This window comes from Meriones unguiculatus, chromosome 6 (genome assembly GCF_030254825.1).
Source record: "Meriones unguiculatus strain TT.TT164.6M chromosome 6, Bangor_MerUng_6.1, whole genome shotgun sequence".
In the NCBI taxonomy this organism is placed as follows: domain Eukaryota; kingdom Metazoa; phylum Chordata; class Mammalia; order Rodentia; family Muridae; genus Meriones; species Meriones unguiculatus.
Genome location: NC_083354.1, coordinates 13,599,789 through 13,621,461, shown reverse-complemented (window position 1 = coordinate 13,621,461; position 21,673 = coordinate 13,599,789). Strand labels below are relative to the sequence as shown.

Sequence of the window (21,673 nt, the reverse complement as noted above, 5' to 3'; positions counted from 1 at the left end):
CACAACGACCCAGCCATTCTCTGTATGTTTGTTTACCAATCAGAGGTCCTACCAGCCAGTTCTCCGTAACAGCTGTACCACCTTATGCCCACGCCGGCAAAGAAAGAACGTTCCCACATCGTTGCCCACACTTTGTGTATCGGGATTTTTGTTTACTAACTGTGTGTGTGTCGGAGTGGGAGTGTGGGGTGAATACAATAGGACAGTTGCCTGCAGACCAGAAGGGGACGTTGAATCCCCCAGAACAAAAGCTAACAGCATTTATCTGCCTCGAAATAAGGGTTTTGGGAGCAGGACTCAGGCCCTCTGGAGAAGTGACAACTTTCAACCACTGAGTCCTCTCCCCAGACCCTGTATATCAGTTTTTTAAAGTTCAGGTGTGTTAGCCTAGCCGGCAAGATGGCTGAGCAGGGAAAGGCACCAAGCCCGAGAGCCAGAGTTTGATATTCAGGACCCACATGTTGGAAGGAGAAAACTGACGACCGAAAATTGTCCTTTGACCTCTACACACACTAAATATTTAAATTTAAGGAATTCTCATATATAGCTAATAATGTGACATGGTGGTTTTGTTTTCTGCCTTTGACAAATGAGTCTGTGTAAACTTTCCCCGTGAGGCTTGACTAGCCCCCTTCGAGGAGTATCTATGCAAATATTTTGCACATTTAAAAAATTTTATTCAGCCAGGTGTGATGGCACATGCCTTTGATCCCAGCACTCAGGAGGCAGAGGCAGGCAGATCGCTGTGAGTTCCAGGTCAGCCTGGTCTACAAAGCAAGTCCAGGATGGCCATGGCTACACACAGAGAAACCCTGTCTCAAAAATACAACAACAACAAAAATCTGTAATGCGCACAACATGAAAGTCATCATTTAAAATGTACAAAGATGTCCATGCTGTCTTCACTGTAATTTAACTCAGAGGACCCCATCACCCTTAATCCCATGGGCACTGAGCTATCTCTAACGGCCTCGCCTCCCAATTTTTTATGACGTTATTTTATGTGTATAAAAATTCTACACCTACACTATGTGTATATGTGGACATGAGTGTGTCACACATGTCGAGGACAGAGGACAACTCTTGGGAGTCAGCTCTCTCCTTCCACTGTGTTGGGGCCTGGGAACTCAGGTTGCCAGCCTTGGCAGCAGGTACCTCCACTTCCCTGCCAAGCCATCTCACCAGCCTCTCCACATGGGAGTTGTTTAAACTAGTTATGCTTGAGAAGACACTGCAAGAGAACATGCAGTGTGCTGTCATAGGACATACAGTTGGTTATTGTCACTTTCTTCTATTTCCAATTATTTCCAATGAACATTATAAACACCTTCTATGTCTTAGAACTTAGACTAAGACAAACAATATCGTCTCTATTCAAACTTGGACCGTTAGCCATCATTCAAGATCTCTTTTCTTTATTTCCCATAAACCTTCCTCTCCTCACGACCTACTCCTTCACGGCTTTTGTGTATGGAGATGCCATAACCTTCATTACAGTTCTTGAGAGTTGTTTCCTCTTAGAGCATAATCTCCTCCTCCGGGTCATCTCCCTGCAGCAGTTCTCTCCCCGACCTACTTCTGGGAGAGCAAATCCTGGGCTGATGCACTTGAGTGATGTTGCTCCCTAATGCTATTACCTGATGTCTCAGCTTGACCTTGAAGTCTCAGCATCTAGTGCAGAGCTGGGGAGTAAGAGACAGTCCCAGGGCCCATGCTCTGCTGGGCACATTTGTCCACGGTGTGTGTGTGTGTGTGTGTGTGTGTGTGTGTGTGTGTTCATGAGTGTAGGTGTCTGTTTGTGGGAACATGCTTGTATGCATGCATGTTCATGGGACTGCATTCATGAAGACACGTGTGCATGCATACATGTGAACATTCTTAGGCACCCTTCCTCAGGCACCATCTACTTGTTTTTGAAATAGGATTTCTCTCTGGCCTTCAACTAGGCCGACTGGCCCGTGAGCCCCAGAGATCTGCCTGCCTCTGCCTCCCTGGCTCTGAGCTAACAAGTGTACCCCCCAAACCCTGGCATGTTTGCTTGGATTCTGGGGATTAAAGTGAAGTCTTCTTCGGGCTTCACAGGAAGCGCTTTGCTGATGGACAGAGCCACTATCCCTGCCCCTTCTGTGCTCTGGAACTCGCCCTTGGCGACAAGCCCAGCAGTTTGACAGTGGTAGCTCTGTGAGCCATGCTGCAGTCCCCGCTCAGCCCCTCTCTCTTTGGAGCCACGGTTCCATCCCTCTGTCTCCTCAGCCTCCACACAGAGGTCGTCTTCCCTGTAAAGAGGTCGCTCCTGCCGTTCCCTGTGTGGCAGCCGGCATCTGGGCCCTTGAGATCTCTGTCCCCAAAGGGTCTGCCTTATATTCCCTTGTTGCCAAACCTTTGGGTATTTTTCCGGCCACACCTTTGCCCAACTCCCCAGTTCTAGTTCCTTCTCTGGCCCTGTGGTGATGTCTGCATAGCACTGTCCCCCACCCCAAGGATCCCCAATATCTCCTTCACCCAAAACACACCTCAAACTCTCCTTTGTTCTCGTGTTCGGTTCAGTGCCCCATAATCTGCTCCTGGGTAATTTCCTTGACTCTTAAGGTGGGGCTCTCTTTGGAGCAGCTATGGAATCGGCAGGACTGAGCTGGCTGCTCCTGTTAGGCGCCCCCCCCATCTCCAGCAGGGCACCGCAACCCTTCCCAAAAGAAACCTAGGCCGTCTCTCAGTCATCACCCCTTCAAGCCCCACTACCTCCTCTTCCCTATACTCTGTCCAAGGCCATCCCATGGCAGTGTCTTAGCCAGCCTTCCTGTCTTCCCTAACCCCCTCTGGCTCTTTCCTCTTCTTTCCTCCCCAAGGCTGCTGCTGCTCCTGCCATTGCTTCCACTCATGGGGCAGCATGATGTTTAAATAGTTTGTTATAGTTCCAACCTTGAGCTTAGTGCCCTTCATTTAGTGTCTCATAAGTCCCATGACAACCCTACAGGGACTTAAAGATATTTATTTGATATATCAGTGAGCAAAGCTTCAGAAGAGCCATGCCTACTGGCCTCAGCAAGGGACCAGAACTTGGGCGACCAGGAACTGGGTTCTATAGTCCCCTGGCGGAGATGTTTTCCAAAGCCACCATTCTCCCACACCTAAGCCATTCTGCTCATGCAGCCACAGTCTGGGGCCCTGAGTGCTTGGCTGCCGTGTTTAATACATACAATGTCCATTTTCAGGAAGCTAACACCACACAAACGGCCCCTAGCTGGGCTCAGGCCCAATTTCCGACCTTTATCTTTAATCCAAATTTTACACCAAGGGGAGGAGCATTTGTGAAAGTTTTAAACTGGCTCTCCAGGCTGAAGAAAGCCCAGGAGGTAGAGCGCTGGGCTGGCTCTGAGGAAGCCCTGCTTAGGCCAGGTGTGGCCATGCATGCACTCTGAGGTTGCAAGAAGGAGGACCTGCTGCTTAACAAGTTCAAAGCCAGCCTGTGCTACATGAAACCTTGTATCATAAATAAAAGGAGCTGGGCATGGTGATGCACGCCTTTAATCCCAGCTCCCAGAGGCAGAGGCAGGTGGATCACTGTGAGTTCGAGGCCAGCCTGGTCTACAAAGTGAGTCTGGGACAGTCAAGGCTACACAGAGAAACCCTGTCTCAAATAATAATAATAATAATAATAATAATAATAATAATAAAGCTGGCAAGATTCTTTAGTGGGCAAAGGCCTCTGCCATCAAGAAGCCTGACAACCTGAAATCTGTTCCCTGACTCCCTCAAGCTGTCCCCTGACGTCCATCCTTTTGTACCCTGGCACGTGAGAGTGTGTGCACATACACATCAATACAAAATGTATAAAAAAGAGATAGCTAATGCTAACAGATTAACTGTGCTGTGTAATACAGTGTTCTTTATGGTGCTCCAAGGATCAGTTCGGAGGGTGCAGGTGAGCTGCCCAAACAGCCAGTGAACCGCGTGTCCGTCAGGAAGCTGGCCAGCCAACGCTTTCTTGTTGATTAACTGAGTTGCATGTTGCCGTGAAGTCAGTACTCACTGTGAGCTCTGCCCACGTGTGGAGGCAGGAGGAGGAAGAGCCTCCGATCCCCAGAAGCACTTGCCGTCTTTCCCCATGCCTTGCTCGGTTTTTTTCCCAGTCCTCCAGCCTCATCTCAGGCACGATGTGTGATCAGACCTTCCTGGTTAACGTGTTCGGCTCCTGCGACAAATGCTTCAAACAAAGAGCCCTCAGGCCCGTTTTCAAGAAGTCTCAGCAACTCAGCTACTGCTCCACATGTGCAGAGATTGTGAGTTCCATTTTTGTTTCATTTCATTTTTTTATGTTCTCTGTCTTAGAGTGATGTCTAATGCTAGCCTGTGACAGCCAGGTCACAGAGAGTAGGTTTGCAGGATGTGTCCCCAGGCTCCAGGAAGCCGGCTGTGGCTCAAGTGCCTGTCTGGAGTCCTGGCCTGCTTTTTGTCCTAGGCAGTGGAGGAAACACTTGTCACCGCTCCCTCCCCCTCCCCCCCCATCTCCAGAGGCCTGTTTTCCCACCTGTGATGTAGAAATGCTAACAGATTAGCATCCTGGGGCTCTGCAGGGGTCATGTGAGGTCATGGAGAGGCGTCCAAAACACTCCTGGCAAGCAGTTATTCGTGGGGCTAATGATTTTTGGTTCTATCTCCTCTGGGTCTGCGCAATGAGCCAATAAATTAGAAGAAATCCCGGTAGATAAACAGTCCCAGGGGACCTGTCTTAGCTGTTTGGCCAGCCTGGCTGATCTTGCCCAGCCTAAACAGAGAGCAAAACTAAAGTCCACCACTCCTGAGCCCACCTGCTGGGCAGGGAAGAAACTGGACTGGACTGGACTGGAAAGAAATCCTGACTTCTTTTTTCAAACTACCTCCAATCTTGCCTTTGCCAAAGGTGGCTATTTCCAGGCTTCAGATCACCACCGAAAAGTGTACTCAGCCTTGGGAAACAGTGCCTGTCTCAGGCTAGGCACAAAGCTGTGGCTCACTGGAGGCCCCCATCTGGTAATGCACCCTCGCCTGGTACCCGAACACTCAGAACACGCGTGGTAAACATATGTGTAGCCCAAACACCCATACACATAAAATAAAATAAATACAAATTTAGGGCTATAGTGAAAATGTTTTGTTTTATGGGTATCGGAGGCTTTCCTGCGTGTGTGTCTGTGTACCATGGGAATGCCTGGTGGAGCCAGAATAGGGCAGCGAGTTCCCTGGAGCTGGCATTACAGAGGGTTGTGAGCCGCCAAATGGTTGTTGGTAATCTAACATGGGTTCTCTGGAATAGCATCCAGTGTTAGCCACTGAGTCATTGCCCTGGCTCCTTGCTTTCTATAAATGCACACTTTACATACATACATGTACTCAGATAGCCTAGTCATACATTCATTTAATAAGCGAACGTTAACTCAGCTGTCCCCATGTGCCAGTGTTCTGCTAACTCTGAGGATAAATGACGGACAAAGTGCCGGGTATGGCGGTGTTTGGAGGCAGGTGGAGCACTGTGACTTCTGGGCCAGGCTGCTCTACAAGAGGAGTTCCAGGGCAGCCAGGGCTACAGACAAAGACAGGGACAAAGACAGAGAGACACACATGAAAGAGACAGAGACAGAGACAGACAGAATAAAGATGGATAGCCCTCTAGTGGAGTGAAAGGAGAAGGGGTCTGGCAGGGAAGTGGCCTAGAGTACCCTGCACAGCATCTAATTCTCATAAAATCCCTGGGGTGCAGACGTTAGGAAATAGATGTTCCAGATAGGGAGATGGAGGCTTCCATAATCTTACATAAAAGACAGCTATGTATACATTAATACAAATTCCTTCTCAGACTGAAGAGACACACACAAGCACACACACACACACACACACACACACACACACACACACAGGAGAGTAGGCCAGCACTGGAGACTGCTTCCACACTGTTCTGTCCAGAATTTGCAAATTTGGTCCTCTTTCCATCCTAAACGTCGTAGGAAAGGAAGGAAGCCTAAGTGCCTGTTGGTGAACCCAAACTGCCTGGATCCAACACCTACCCTTAGTGCCTATTCCTCATCTGTAGTTTGGGTGCTGGGAAGAGGGAGTGTCTGAGATTCCTTTCAGAGCGACTCCGGTGAGCCTCAGAAGAGTCACCAAGGAACCTAGCCCCTAGCTGGAGAGGAGCCACTGAAATCAGCAAATTCTCAAGTTTGATGAAAGATAAGCAAGCCTGCATTCCAGAGGAGAGGACCCCCCTGACCCCAGCAGAGAGACCCCTGCCCCTTCCAGGACCCCGGCAGTCAGAACTCACTCTTAAAAGAATGTTTCGGACTAGCGGGTTGCGGGGCAGGTGTAGGAAGCCTCCTGCCCGCTAAAGTCCCCAGAATGCAGACAGACAGACAGACAGAGACAGAATAAAGATGGGCCATGGATAACCCTCTATTGGATAACCCTCTGGGCTGTATGGCTTCGACTTCACTAGGCTTCCTTGGAGCCAGGAGAGTTGGGGGTCAGTGCTTGGTCTCTGAGCTCCACTTTCTCCTAGCCTCCCACCCCGACCCAGCCCCACCCACCATCAGTCCCCCGTGACCCCCTTTCCACCCCTACTCTCGGATGCCCTGGCATAGCCCCGCCTGGTTCTCAGGGAGGGCTCGGTGGGCGGAGCCAGGGAAGTCTGTCCCCGCAGAGGTCGCGTCATCGCCCAGGGGGCGGGGCCAGGGCGGCGTTCGGGGTCGCGGAGGCTGCTGCTGCGCCCGCCCTCCCGTCGGGCCCCCTCGCCGGCTCACGATCTTCTTTGCTCATCTCTCCCGGCTGCATCCCGACGAAGATGGCAACCGATGGGCTGCACGAGAACGAGACGCTGGCGTCGCTGAAGAGTGAGGCCGAGAGCCTCAAGAGCAAGCTGGAGGAGGAGCGGGCAAAGCTGCATGACGTGGAGCGTGAGTGCGAGCTGGGGGGTGGAAGGGAAGCCCTCGGCCCGAGAGTGGGCCCGACCCTCCGAGGGGCTGACGGACCCGCGTGGGACCGGTCCCCCCCACCCCGCGCCCCGCTCGGGGTGGGAGGATGCCGAGCCCCTCCCAGGGGCGGGTGGAGTGGCGCAGACAGCAGGTGTAGGCGCCGCTGGGAGGAACCGCTTTACTGTTCCTCTTTGGGCTTCTCTGCCCGTCAGGTCCTTCCTCCGCGTGGATTTCGAAGCTCCCTTTCTTATCTCTCCACTGTCCTTGGGGCAGGGAGCAGGATGGCGGAGGGAAGCAGATACGCCTTCTGCATCCTGGGTTGCAGTAGGCCCTATTAGTAGCCTTTGGTGGATGCCACGGTTGACATAAAAAGGGCCAATGCCGTGTAAATACACTTAGCAGCAAGCCAGCATCGCAGTTCAGAACAGGGCCAGGACTCTTGGCCAGAGCTCTGAAGAGGGACCCGGCTTGGGCAGTGGTGTTACCCGCTCTCCCAGGCCTGCCAATCCCCCCCCACACCCGCCACCACCACCACCTCCACCACCGTACACACACACACACACACACACACACACACACACACACACACACACGGTGCCTTTCCAGGATCCTTCTGTGTGGTTTACAGACATGTCCAGATGTAAGTAGTTAAATTGAGACTTATTTTTCTGGTAACAGGATCAGGCCTGGTATAGCTGCTTGGTGCTTTGAGGGACCCGGGCCCTTCCACATCTTAGACCATTGGCATTTATGTACCCAAGATGACTGCCACCGCTCCAGACGTTGCCTATATATCCAAAGCGGGAAGAAGGGAGAGTGTGAACAGCCGGCTCTCTTCTTTCTCAGGAAGGAAGCAAAACTTTTCCCAGGATTCCTCTCTTCCCAACATTTCTATTGTATTTCATTGGCCTGACTAGGCCATGTGGCCCCTGCGAGGGAGTCCGGAGAAGGGGGAGCCAGGCTCAGCACATTGCCATCCCAAAGTTGAGGAGAAATGGGGAGTATGTATCGGAGGCAGGGCATGGGTTCTCTCCTTCCCTTTCCAGAGCCTTGTACACTGCCGAGGGCGATGTTGCCTCCTAGAGCCTCGGCTTTCTCCCTTTGGCAGCTGAGGAAGCTGAGGCATTTCTTAGCCCTGTGGCTTGAGCATTCTTTCTGAAAGCCAACACAGGTGGCCCTTGTGACATGCGCCCCTCACTCTAGCACAGCCGTGCTCACACACAGGGAGAATCTTATCTTGCCTCTTCCTGACTCTGTCCACTCTGACCACAGTCTCCCCTGGGTCCTTAGGAATCCTGGCTCTCTCCTGTACCTCCTGTCCTGTCTTCTGTGTCTTCTCTGGCACCAACCGAGATACTTTAATCAGCTTCAGAAAGTCTTTCCAAGGGACCCTGCCTCTGGCTCTCCGGTCTCCTCCTCAGCTCTGGATGGCTCCACCTCATTTCTCCTCCAGAGGCTGCTGGAGAGAAGGCACCAAGCGACCTCTGTGCCCAGTGGCTAAGGTACCCCTCCAGGATCTTTAGCTCTCAACCCTGGCAACTGTCAGATGCTCTCCATTGTGTGGAGGTCTCTGTCCTCCCCACCTCTTACTTCTTCCACAGAAAATGGAAGGTAGAAAGCTAGCCCCTGAGTTCATAGACCAAACTCCCCAGCACACCTGACCCTCCCGTCTAGGGTCAGCGTCTTCTCACCCCTAGTCTCAGGATCCCCCCTGCCACCTCATCTTTAGTTTTGCCTCCATCTCTCTGTTTCCTGCTTCTCACTTTCAATAGACAGACAGACACACACACATACACAAACACACACACACACCCCTATCTTTTACTCAGACAGTTTTCCAGCCCCTGTGTGTCAGGCTCTGCTTGACCCTTGGAGATGCTGCAGTGAACGAATCATGAGCGTTCCCTCAGAAGGCTTCGGCCCAAAGCTGGGAGTCAAGTGTTCATAGGTAAAATGAGTGGTAGACGAGGTGTGAGCTCTGGATAGTAGAGGGGGAGGGGGAAGGGGGAAAATGGGCTGTGGGGAGGCTCAGAAACTTCAGAGACCGTGACCCTGGGGACCCAGGCTGCTAATCCCAGAGAGGACCTTTGAATTCGCACTCCTTGGGAAGAGCGGTTGCAATAACACAGCAGCGGGGGCGGGGAACATGTTGGGGGGGAAGTTGCGATAGTGAGGCGAAGCTGAGATGGGGAGTATGTTTGATACTGTCCTGAGGGGAAACTGAGGCTGTGTGTGGGTGGATAGGCATACTCTGGGGCAGAGCAGGAGATGAGGTTACAGTGGGGAGGCCTTTGGGGCCTGGTGGGATATAATGAGGTCTTGAGTGCTGTGTGTGTGTGTGTGTGTGTGTGTGTGTGTGTGTACATGTGTGTGCATGTATGTATAGAGGCCTGAGGTCAACCTGAGGTTTCATTCCTCAGAATACTGTCCACCTTGGTTTTCTGAAAAGTCTCTCACTTTTACCTAGACCGAGTAAGCCAGGCTGGCCAGTGAGCTCCAGAGGTCCTCCTGGCTCTGCCTCCCTGGCATTGAGATTACAAGCATGAGCCACTACACCAACTTTATTTACACCAGGTCCGGATTTGTGTGCCATCCCCCACAGCCCTAGGACTTGGGCTTCTGAAAAGCCTGAGTGAACCGAATCACCGGCCGAATCACCGGCATGTTTGTTTTTCAGTTTTTTAAACTATTTTTCAATTTTTTATTTGGGTATGTGCAGTCCTGCAGAACACAGAAGGCTGGAGTGGCCCTATTAAGATTAAGTCAATACAACTTTCCAGTGGAGCCAGTGTGGTGGCACAACAGGTGGCCAAAGCCTAAGGACCGTAGGACCCACGTGCCTAAAGGAAAAACAGACACCTGTGGGTTGTCTTCCGAGGTCCACATATGACACATGCATACACACACACACACACACACACACACGTGAATAAATAAGTGTAATTTTAAAAGAAACTTAAAGATGAATGCAAAATCAGTCCGGAGCTACACCTCAGTTGGTGGAGGGCTTGTCTAGATTATGCAAGGCCTGGGTTCCATTCTCTGCCCCTCATCAATCAGGCCTGTAACCCCAGCACTTGGGAGGTTGAGGCGAGAAGATAAGAAGAAGGTCGAGGTTATCCTCAACTACCTAGGAGTTTGAGGCTAGCCTGGGCTGCATGAGGCCCTGTTTAAAAATAAATATGTAAGTCAGTATTTTTAAGTCAGTGCAACAGCTGGAGATGAGAAACAGGAGGGGAATGAGCGATTCCTGATCCACACCCTGTCCTTGGTCCCAGCGCCCTCTCCGTAGACATCATTCCTAGCCAGATCCTGGGTCAGCACAGCATGTCTGAGTAGCTCATATGGCTACAAGCAGGGAGACAGTCTTGCCTCAGTCACACAGCTGGGAGTCCCTGTCTCCCCAGCCTCCTGCAGAGTTCCTTTTCCGGGAAGCCTCCCACTTCAACCCCCACGGCTGATAATCCACTGCCGGGGAGGGCAGCCCCTGCTTCACGTTACAATCACACGGCTGAGGCTTGTGTTAACCTCCTGTTTACACCACGCCGCACAGACCTCCGCAGTGTGAGGCAGTCAGAAGTCTAAATGGGTCCACAGGTTCAGAGGCTCTGGGGCGAGCCACTCCCTACCTCCACATCTTTAACATACTGGTTTCTGCAAACACCCTTTTCCCGTATAAGGTGACGTCGGCAGTTTCTAAAGACGCCATGGGTTTAGCCTGTCAACAGCCCCCGGACCAGGAAGGGTCACCTTCTTCAGCCTCAGACTCCAGGTGCATAGAGCATTCTTTCCCACCCGTTCTAGATGAGAAAGCCTCTAAGACTGGGGACAGCAGAGGGCAGTACTGAGGCTGGCAGTGCCAAGGTGGCTGGGGGAGCTAAGGAGTGTTTCTGGTCCATGTCTCACTCTTCTAGAGAGCAGAGGGTTTATTATTATTATTATTATTATTATTATTATTATTAAAATAGCAAAGTATTTTACAAAGGGTAAATATTGGACAGTATTCCACAGTGGTCTAGTCAGCACAGAATGTCTGTAAGGATGTCCGTAAGGGCATTTGGGGTGTGGAAATGTTTCTCTTCAAGACCCATCACTGCATGTGCTAGGAAGGACTGAGTTTTGGGTGGCGTCAAAACAACCGGAGGAAGGTTAGAGTCTGCAAGTCAGAGTGAGGAATGATCTGCAGGGCTGGCTGGCAGCGGAAAATGCTGGCCGGTCGCAGCACCCTGGGCTGTGGGAGCCTTACACAGAGTCCCAGCTCCTTTGAGACAGCTACTGATTTTGTTAAGGAACAAAACTGCCAACGCAAATTGATATCATTTCTCATAAATCCAGACGCCATTGGGGTTAATCACGGGATTTACCAGTCAGGGGTGTTGACTTTTCTGTCTGTTCTAAGCATGCTTTTGTGAAAGGTTTTGTTACCCTTCAACGCTCTGTGGCTGGAGCTCTGTACTAATCTGATCTCATGGCTTAGGGGAAAAATCTAGACAAAACCATACTCTAGACAGTCCTGAAGCAAATGTGTCCTTTGCTTTTCCATGTGTTGAGGTAAAGCTGCTGCCCTGCCAGCCGGCCTCCTGCCTGCTGTTCTGCCCTCTGCTGCCTGGAGAGGGAGCAGAGAGCCAGTCTGCCTTTCATTCCCTGCCCTCTTCGCTCTGCGGTCGGTCATAGCTTGGAGCATGCTCGCTAGGGGAAGTGTTTCCAATGGATCCTGGCAGTGTCCAGTCACTGTAGGGCAGTTAAAGCAAAAGAGGGGGGTCTTTGTAGCCCCCCCTGCAGGCACCTCTTTCCATGTTTTGATATCCCTCGCGGCTTGCTTTTATGTTTATAATTTTTCAAGAGCTCTTGGGATTGTATTAAATGTAATTGAGACACATTTTACACTTAACCCAGTAGTTAGCTCCTGCTGTTATGTACAGGAGAAACTGTTTTGTGGAGAAAGCGGAGAGACCCACTGATCTGGCAACCTCCCATATGGTGTTCTCTATAGGGTGTCTCCTATGCCTGAATGTCCTTGTCCTTGAGTTTTCAGAGACTCGCAGCCACCTTGCGTGAAGTTGATCCCATTCTTGAAGGTGTGTATACCCATTCTCAGGGGCTGAAGTGTGTGTACTGAAAGCCCTTAGTGCTTCTGAGGTTTGGCTTCCTCACCTGTAGAAATAGAGCTTTAAAACTGTGTCCTCACCAGGCGGTGGCAGAGCACTCCTTTAATCCCAGCACTCAGGAGGCAGAGACAGGCGGGTCTCTGAGTTCGAGGCCAGCCTGATCTACAGAGTGAGTTCCAGGACAGCCAAGACTACATCGAGAAACCTTGTCTTTAAAAAAAAAGGTGTGGTTGGGGGAGGACTGGAGAGATGGCTCAGCGGTTAAGAGCAATGTTTGCTCTTCCAGAGGTCTTGAGTTCACTTCCCAGTAACCACGTGGTGGCTCATAACCATCTATGATGGGATCTGATGCCCTCTCCTGTCATGCAGGTGTACATGCAGATAGAGCACTCTGTACATGAAAATACATAAGTAAGTAATCTTTACAAAAAAAAAATTTAATGTGTCCTCAAGCTGTTGTATGAAACCCTCTTCCTTCCCAGGCCCAGTGCAATAATGGGGGGGTCCAAATACATCAAAAGGCTTGACACATGTGGTAGCACGTGTGTGAGGGAAGGAGGGTCCCGCCTCTCTTCCTTACCCAGTTCTTATGCCTTCTTTAAATTCAGGCTCTCGTGGCATTGCCTCTGATGACCTGCCAGCAAGTAATCCATAGCACCCAGTGGCTCCCTGACTTCGTGTGATAGCTTTAGTCCCTGTCACACTACAGAGTGCTTGGTACCTGGGTGTTTCCGGTGTTGGCTAGTTCTAGGCCATGAGCCTCCTGAGATTAGGGACAACCTTTTTCTTCTACCGAAGTATTTGGCACAGCACCTAACACCCAGCTAGGCACTTCTGTCTCCCTCTCGGAGCCCCAGCTTCTGGGTCTGACTGTGCTGGTCCCAGAATCTTCAGCAGTAGAAGCTGCATGGGCCCCAGCCGGGCAGAAAGGCAGTGAAGACAGTGGACACCCTGGACATGGGTCAGGGAATGGGCTCCTTTGCGTCAAAGTTGAGGCTGCTGCAGGCTCATCTGACATAGAGGGACCGCAGATGGGGGATACAGCAAATACTGTGATCTCTGCAGAGATCTTTCTGGGAAAGAGCAGAGGCTCCTCATTGGTCTCCCTCCCTGGTGTCATCACTACCCCCGCTGCAGCCAGGGGCAGCCACAAAATGATAGACACGTGTCAAGAGTGGTGACAGACAACAACTGTTTCAGGCGTGCCAACATTACATTGCTGTGCTCTCTGTGACGTGTTTCCCTGCTGTCCCTGAGTACATCACACCTTCAGGGCTCGGTGTTTGCCTTCCTCACTGAGCATGCCCACTGAGAGCCATTCTCTGAGCTCAGACATAACCCTAAAGCGCAGCCTCCTGTCGTCTGGAGAAGCTCTCTCGTTTGGCAAGTGTGCGCTCTGCGCCAGGTTTGAGGGATTGAGAATGGATCAAACCATCAAGAGGAGAGGTAGCTTGCCAGAAGGCAGACGGCTGTGTGGCCAAGACATGGCTTCAGCCCCTCCAGTTGGCTCAAGCGGAACACACCACTGTCTTCCTGAAGCTCGCCTGCCGGCCGAGTTGCTGTTAGCATTCCTGTTGTAGAAATCAGTGTGTTCCTCACTGCTTTAAAAATAATTTATCATATTCTGGAGGAACAGTCTGTCAGAAGGCAATGGCGAAATCATACCTGCCCCAGCCCCACAAATACATATTTAGCTCATTTCCAATTTTTCTTTTATTTCCTGGTATTTAATTTCTGTAATTCTTTAATTCAGTGCTTGCAAGATTTGGCAGGTCAAAGCAGGAAGGAGTGGGTTGGGAGTGAGTCCGTGTGGGAAGGGAAGGCACGAGGAGAAAAGATAATTGATAGTTGCGATGTGTTAAAATTAGACTTATATAACGAGGGCCTTCTTTCTCCTAGTCGGTGAGATGTCTATCTTGTTTTTTTTAAGAGGGATGTTGGAAAGCCAAGCTTTCCCTAATGCTGAAGCAAGAGGAGCTGCAATGGTATGGGCATGGGGTTTATTAAGCAAAGAACTACAGAAATGGCTCAGGGGTTAAGAGCCCTGGCTGCCCTTCCGGAGAAGCCTGACTTAGCTCCCAGCATGCACGTGGTAGCTCACCAGTCCAGCTCCAGGGGATCTGCTGCCCTCCTCAGGCCTCTGGGGACACTTGACTTGGTGCACATACAAATTCGCAGACAGATAGTCATACATAAAATAAAAAATAAATCTTTTAAAGGGAATTAAGTAGGACATGCTTCCTCCTGGTGGAGGCTTGTGTAAAAGGCCTGTAAGAATTCAGAAAATGGAGCCTGTTCTTTAGCTTTTTTCACGAGGCCTGTGTGCATCTGTGGGAGACGGGTGGTGTGGCCTTCGTGGAGTAACCACTCAGCATTTCAGTGGGAGCCGCAGCATGAGCGCTGAGCAGTGGCACGGCGATTTGTACTGTACAAGAGCTTTTACAGTTGAGCTTTTCTCTGAGTATTTTCCCTTTGTTTGTTTGTTTGTTTGTTTGTTTGTTTGTTTGTGGGCCAGGTTCTCACTATATAACTCCAGTTGCCTTCACACTCACAGAGATCCTCCCGCCTCAGCCTCCTGAGGGCTGGGATTACAGACCACCACACTGACAGAGTTGGGGTTTTATAGGGACTTCTTTGCATGCCTTTGTTCTTTCTTCTCAGGGGGCACTAAAGGGAGTCAAGCTCTCTTGGAGAAAAGACTGATTTCTTGGTTAGCATAGGGCAACACGCCCAAACTGGGAGCTCCCAAAGATGATGAGATGTGACAGGAAGCCTTGAGAACCTTTGAACTTTGGAGTAAAGCACAAAAAGGCCAAGAATGTTGCTCAGTGGCAGAGTACTTGCCTGGCACACCCAGGGTTGAAGGTGTGGCTTAATGGTAGTGTGATTGCCTGGCACTCACGAGGCCTTGCGCTCACTCCCAGCATGGGTCAAAAGAAGTAATAGAAACTGATTATGGCCCGGTGAATACAGCAGAATCCACAAAGCCCACACTGCTGTCAGTAGCGAATCATTCAACCAAGAGCGGAAAGCAGCCACTGGGTGAGCTTAGGAAACTCATCAGTCGCCAACCACCAGTGCGGTAACCGGGCTGTTAGTGCATGGTACCATGAGGTTGTCGGAGTTGGAGGAACAGCACCATAATTATGTGTCACGATAGAAGGTGGACTACCTTCACCAAGTGGCCAGAATTGCCATCAGCTGCAGAGGGACAGATATAGCAGAGGGTAGCTTGTGCCTCTGGAAAGTCACGTTGTCTCCCAGTGGGGTTCCTGACAAGTGTGCCTGGGTGGAACCTCACGGTGAGGGCGCACCAGACAGGGACTGAAGGGCTCCAAAGGATGTGGTGAGTGATCTTAAATGTACTCTTGCTGTAAAGGGTGTTGTTGGGGAGCGTACAACAGGGCCTGTACACTAGCAGGCATTGGTTCCCTGATGTGGCTCGCTGGACTGTGGTTCTGTAAGACAGTTCTTCGGACTCAGAGAGGCGGTAAGAGCGCAGGAAGGGAGGCAGAGAGCAGTACCTCCCAGCTGCCGACCACAGTGGGGAGTCCCTGAGCCCCGCAGACCTCCAGGCTCCCATCAGCTTCACGGTGGACTCTTCATTCCCTCACTGTTACTTGACTAGCGTCAGCCACACCTCTCTAAGCACGTGAGCAATTTCTTGGCCTCGGGAAAAGAACACAGGTCCCGCCACTGAGAGAATGTTGTGTGGAGCTCTGGGAGCACAAGCAGTTCTGTCCAGACTTTTAGGAGCTTGTCAGCAACCTCACACATGCATCATTTGCTCAGGGCTTGTCTGCTGATTCCTGCAGCTCTCATCATGCCCCAGGCCTCTGCTAGGGCCAGAGACAGTTAGATACAGCACCTACTGCCAGGTGGCAAGGTGCAGAGTGTGGGACAGTTTTTACAAAGTCAGTTTCTCTTGAGCGTAGAAAGGCGGTGGAGGCTGGGTATGGTTCAGTCGGTAAAATGCTTGTCATAGAGCATGTGCTTGTAACTGCAGTGCTGGAAGGCAAACAGGAGGATACGTAGCCAGCCCACCTCTCCTGGTTGGTGAATTCTAGGCCGAGTGAGAGACCCTGTCTCAAAGACGTAGACATTCCTGAGGATGGCACCTGAGGTTGTCTTCTGGTATGTACACAAGACACACACACACACACACACACACACACACAAAAGAAATGAAAGGTAAAATCTTCACATCCCGGCCTGGCACCCAGCAACTTGTATGGATTTGTATGATCCAAAGAGTCTGTGGGAGTCCCGCTATCTGCCCGTCACATGGTGACAGCCGCCATGCTGTATTGTTGGCTCCGCCCATGTCTCAGAGCCAAGGGAAACATCCAAGGGCTTTAGAAATATGAAGCTGGTTTGATAGGCTTGCAACACACACATACAGAAATACTTTGAGCACTGTCGGGTCTTAAACCCAAAAGAGAGCCCCCACGCAGCCTGTACTCTCCAGCCATGGAAGAAAGCTTTGCAAGGCCGGAGAACAAGATGAAAGCCTCTGGGGAGACAAAGGCTTTCCTGGGCCTACTGGCGCTCAGAGCCAGGCCCTGCCTGACGGGCCCTGGGTAACTGATCTTGGTGTTGTCCTTGCAGTGCACCAGGTGGCCGAGCGGGTGGAGGCCGTGGGCCAGTTTGTCATGAAGACCAGAAGGACCCTCAAAGGCCACGGGAACAAGGTCCTGTGCATGGACTGGTGCAAAGACAAGCGGAGGATTGTGAGCTCCTCACAGGTACTGTGTGCTTGGCTACCCCTTCCCACCTGCCCTACAGCCTGAGTGGGTTTCTGATCACACGGCTAAGGAAGGAAGAGCCGTCCCGCCCACCGGCTCCTGTCTCTTCTGCATGACTTTGCTTACTCTCCTAGGGATGTGACTTAGCAAAGACGTCCCCTGCAGCATTGGAGGTGTGAGCATTAGAGCCCTTGTCTGGCATGCGCTGTGCCTTTTGGGGCTGTGCAGGGGGGTCCCCGTCACAGGACATTCAGACGCTCTGCACCCTGCGGAATGTCACTGATTTCGAATTAGTGATAAAAGAAATACTGTCTAGCCTGACTCCTTTAAAGAAACATTCAAGATCATTTCTCTCTTAGCATGTTACAAGGTCTCATTTGTAAATGAACCCAATTTTAAAAGCCTGTCCCTACCTCAAGGGGACTTAAATGATTGAGATTCTGCTAATGGCCTCCTTCCTTCCTTCCTTCCTTCCTTCCTTCCTTCCTTCCTTCCTTCCTTCCTTCCTTCCTTTCTTTCTTTCTTTCTGTGTATTTGGCTTTTCGGTTTTGTTTTGTTTTTACAGGGTCTCACTATGTAGTTCTGGCTGTCCTGGAAATTGCTCTGTAGACCAGGCTTTTGTTGAACTTAAAAAGATCCACCTGCTTCTTCGTCCTGAGTGCTGGGATGAAAGGTGTATGCCACCGTGCCCGGTAGTTTATTAATCCTCACTGTGTTTAATAAGAAGAAGTTTAATGTAGCTGTTTGAAATGTATAACTTCCTGCTTAGCTTGCAGCTTATTTCTTACATCTTACAATTTCCTGCTGCATCGATGCATAGCACGTCACTCCAACACTGAGGTAACAGATTCAGCCCCGCGGCCCAGCACCTGCCCGGCAAGCACAAAGCCTTGGGTTCCATCTCCAGCACTGACATAACTTACCCATGATTTAAGCAGCCTGGCACAAGGCCGTGACATATCACGGGGTTTCTGGAGCCGAACAGCTGGGCATGGGTTCTTAATCAACTCTGAGGTTACCAGAGAGGTGGGTGTGGCCACAGCCGGCAGACTGCGTGACGGAGGTGTGCGCTCTGTCAGGCTGCCTTGTTCACGTGGCTATTGGCTGCGCCTTTGTTTCTTGCCATGTGAACCTTTCCATGGTTTTCTGCTCACGACTTGGTAACTGACCTCCTTGAAGAGCCAATGACCCAAGCGTGGGAAACGGAAACGTTTTGTGACCTAGCCTTGGAACTGGCACTCTGTCCTCTCTGTTCTATTGTATTGGGCATATAGAACAACCCTGATAAAATGAGGAAGGAAACTGACTTCCACAGCTTAATACTTTGTATGTGAGTTTTTAGGCTAGGTATCATTCTAGTTAGGTTTCTATTGCTGTAATAAACCACCACTGCGACCTTGGGGAAGGACAGGGTGCTTCAGCTTACATGTTCGAATCAAAGTCTACCATGAAGGGAATACAGGGCAGGACATGAGCCGGGAGCCAGGAATTGCAGCAGCGGCCAGGAAGGATCACTGCTTACTGGCTTGCTTCTCGACTCGGGCCAGCTCCATGCTGTGCCTGCTGTCCTTGCTAGTTGTTCCATGGTACTGGCATCCCCAAAATGTTGTGTCTCTGCTACAACTGAGCTGCACCCTCACCGGTAGCCTCTTCTCGGCTCTCTTCAGGAGCTCTAACCTGGCTGCACAGTGGCAAGCCTTAACTTCCCTTTATGATCCGATCCCTTCAATCCTGGGCTGGTCTTTTCCAATGGCCACTCCATCGGGGACTCCAGCCTTACCACACAGCGCCAAGCCTCAGCTGCTCCCCATGGCCCCGAACCAGTGCCTTCAGAACCAGTACCGCCTGAGTGACTCTTCCACATTACCAAGTTTGGCTGCCAGCATGAGGTTCAGCCTTGACAGCATCTGGACCCCAGCCCTCCAAGTGCTGACCCTGAGGACACACTTCCCAAAAAGTTCCGTTTCAGTGATGCTGGTCTCTTAGTAATCACCACCAGGCATGGCCACACACACCAGCTGCGACACCAGCGCCTGAGAGGTAGAGGCAGGAGGATCAGGAGTTCAAGGTCATCCTTGGTTCCATGAGTTTAAGAGCAGCCTGGGCCACATGTGACCTTCTCTCAAACAAGCAGAAACCTGTGAACTGAACTCCCTTGGTGTATGCTGTAGATCAGGTTCTTATAATCAATCTGGCTTCTGTCTGGTCCAGCTTTTTCAAAAGCGGGACCCATCTTAATAACCTGTGTAAAGGTGTGAAAGTGTCCAAGTTCTGGGGTGAAGGGATTTGTATTGCTTTTGCAGAGGACCCAGGTTCAGTTCCCATCACCCACTCCAGGTAGCTCACAGCTCCCTACAGTTCCAGCTCCAGGGATGTAGTGGCCTCCTTCGGCCTCCGTGGATACCACACTCACATGCACACACCCACACAGAGATGCGCACATAGACACGTGAGGAAAAAGAAAAAGAAAATGTGCGCGCTCTGGATGGCCTACCTGCTGTGGGGCCTCTGCCAGTGGCTGGCTGAGTGGCACAGTGTTGTTTGTCTGCTGTGTGCCCTGCGTGTCTAAGTCATGCTGCACTTGCTTTTGATTTTGGATCCATAGTATATTTATCACCCGTGCATATTAAAAACACCGAGAGTAGAGCAGAGTTTTGGCTCTCCTGCTTCAGCCGTTATCTTATTTAACTTTTATTTATTGATTAGTTTTGTTTTGCTTTGTTTTGACAAGTCTTGCTTTGTAGGCTAAACTGCCCTCATACTTGCAATGCTCCTGCCTCAGCCTCTTGGGTCCTGAGACTGCAGGCATTTGTCGCCATACCCACAACTTACCATTTTAGAGCATTTCTTTCTAGTCTTTACTTAGTTTTGTTTGTTGTTGTTGTTGTTGTTGTTTTGTTTTGTTTTGTTTTGTTTTTTAAGACAGGGACTCTTCCTCCTATCCCAGGCTGGCCTCAAAATCGCTATGTTACCTTGGATAACCTTGAACTTCTGACCGTCGAACTTCTGACCCTCCTGCCTCCACCCCCAAGTGCTAGGATCACATGTGTGGACCACCACAGCCAGTCCCTGCAGCGCTGAGAACTGAACCCACCCAGGCCTTCAGGCACGAAGGCCAGTGCTCCACCACCTCAGCTACATCCCCAGCCACTCCTGTTGGAGAAGGAGGGAGGCAGGGCCACAGGGCACTTGTGAGCACAATCCACACATCCCTCTCTGCTCCAGAGAGGTGAAGTGCGTGGAAGTGTGGGATGGAGGCTTGTCTTCGTCAGTGTTCTAGCTCTGTGAAGAGACACCGTGACCATGGCAACTCTTATAAAGGAAAACATTCATTGAAATGTGGCTGGCTTCCAGTTCAGAGGTTTAGTTCATTATCGTCATAGTGGCCAACAGGGTAGCATGCAGGCAGACGTGGTGCTGGGAAAGGAGCTGAGAGTTCTCTGTCTTGATCTGTGGGCAGCAGAAAGAGACTGTGCCCCACGCTGGCCAGACCCTGAACCCTCAAAGCCCATTCCCCCACACCTCTCAATAGCACTGATCCCTATGGGCCAAGCATTCACACAGAAGAGTCTGTGGGAGCCATTCCTAGTCAAACCACCACAAGGCTGGAAACACTGACGATTCGGGAACAATCTTTGGACTATGAGCACCCTTCTCCCTTTAACAAAGGAAATTAGTCACCCAATGAGTGGGAATAGGGTTTGGGGGTGGAGGTGAAGTCTCTGCGGGTATGTGGGCGCCTGGCAAGTCCATCAGCTTGTGGAACATCATTTAGTTCAGTGAGACTTCAGAGCGCACAGCAGGTGGGCGGTGGGGAAGGGCAGGCAGTGAGGCAGGGGAAACGCCCACAGTGAGTGAGTGTCCACCGTTAGGGAGTGTGGGCTCCTGGTGCACAGGACCCTCAAGTGCATCTGCAGAGCCCTGTTGTATTGTGAACGATTGCCCTTCCTAACCCCGCCCCTGCATCCTGTTTAGACACCTAGGCAGACATTAGACCGGATGTGACAGAGAAGGCCTCTGTCGCTTTAACTGCAGACCTCACTTCTGCCCTCTCGGCATTTTCCAGGGTCTGTCGGTGCACTGTTCACCATTACTTCCGAACGCTTGGTGCATGCCTGCAATCGAAGCACTCGGGTGAGAGCAGGCAGATCTAGTGTTCAAGGTCATTCTCAGCTACGTATCCAGGTCTAAGCCAACCCAAGCTACGTGAGACCCTGTCCAATAGAAAAAAAGTATCTGAGTCTTGCTATCTCTCATTCAAGCTAGACAAGAAAAAAAAAAAGTAAAGCAGAGAACTGACTGGAGAACCCAGCCCCAACTCCATCACTGCCCTTTATTCACAGGCCGGTGGGAGGGGCTTACTCATCCTGGATTCCCACTGACTCCCCTTGCTGCCCATGAGGACCAGGCGCTCTGGGGACTTCTAGGTTGTTGCGGGTAAGAACATACTGCCAAGTGCTGACCCCTTAACTGTGGTTTCTTTCCTCTCCAGGATGGGAAGGTGATTGTGTGGGATTCCTTCACCACCAACAAGGTGAGGTTTCTTTCCCAGACACATCCTGGGCCTTGGGTTTCCAGCCTAACTCCCCTCCAGAGCCCACAAACAGCCATGGAAGCAGCAACTCTGCCAGCACCCCAGCCCCACCCCCTAGAGGACCATGATCCCAGACCCCAGATAGGGCACAGCGAGAGAAACCTGTCAAACCCTCATGAGTGATGTGTCCTGTATTCTGAGTGAGAACGGGAAGGATCAAAATTCTGTCTTCTCTCCCCTCTCTGGCTGAAGTGAGCACTTGGCAGCTGGGGTAGGAAGGGCAGGCGCGTCAGACAGACAGAGCAGTGGTGTGGGGAGGTGTGAGTCCAAAGCGAGAGCACTCTT

General features: G+C 51.1%; 1 protein-coding gene across 1 annotated transcript in view; it reads left to right on the top strand.

Moving 5' to 3' along the window:
* Positions 1-6,676: 6,676 nt before the first annotated feature.
* The window catches only part of Gnb5 (G protein subunit beta 5), a 28,444-nt gene continuing 13,447 nt past the window's right edge, over positions 6,677-21,673 (top strand). Inside the window, exons 1-3 of the mRNA XM_021631633.2 lie at positions 6,677-6,923; positions 16,658-16,794; positions 21,287-21,328. Of these exons, the coding sequence (XP_021487308.1) occupies positions 6,812-6,923; positions 16,658-16,794; positions 21,287-21,328 (291 nt within the window). The 5' untranslated portion in view covers positions 6,677-6,811. The remainder of the gene's footprint in view (positions 6,924-16,657; positions 16,795-21,286; positions 21,329-21,673) is intronic.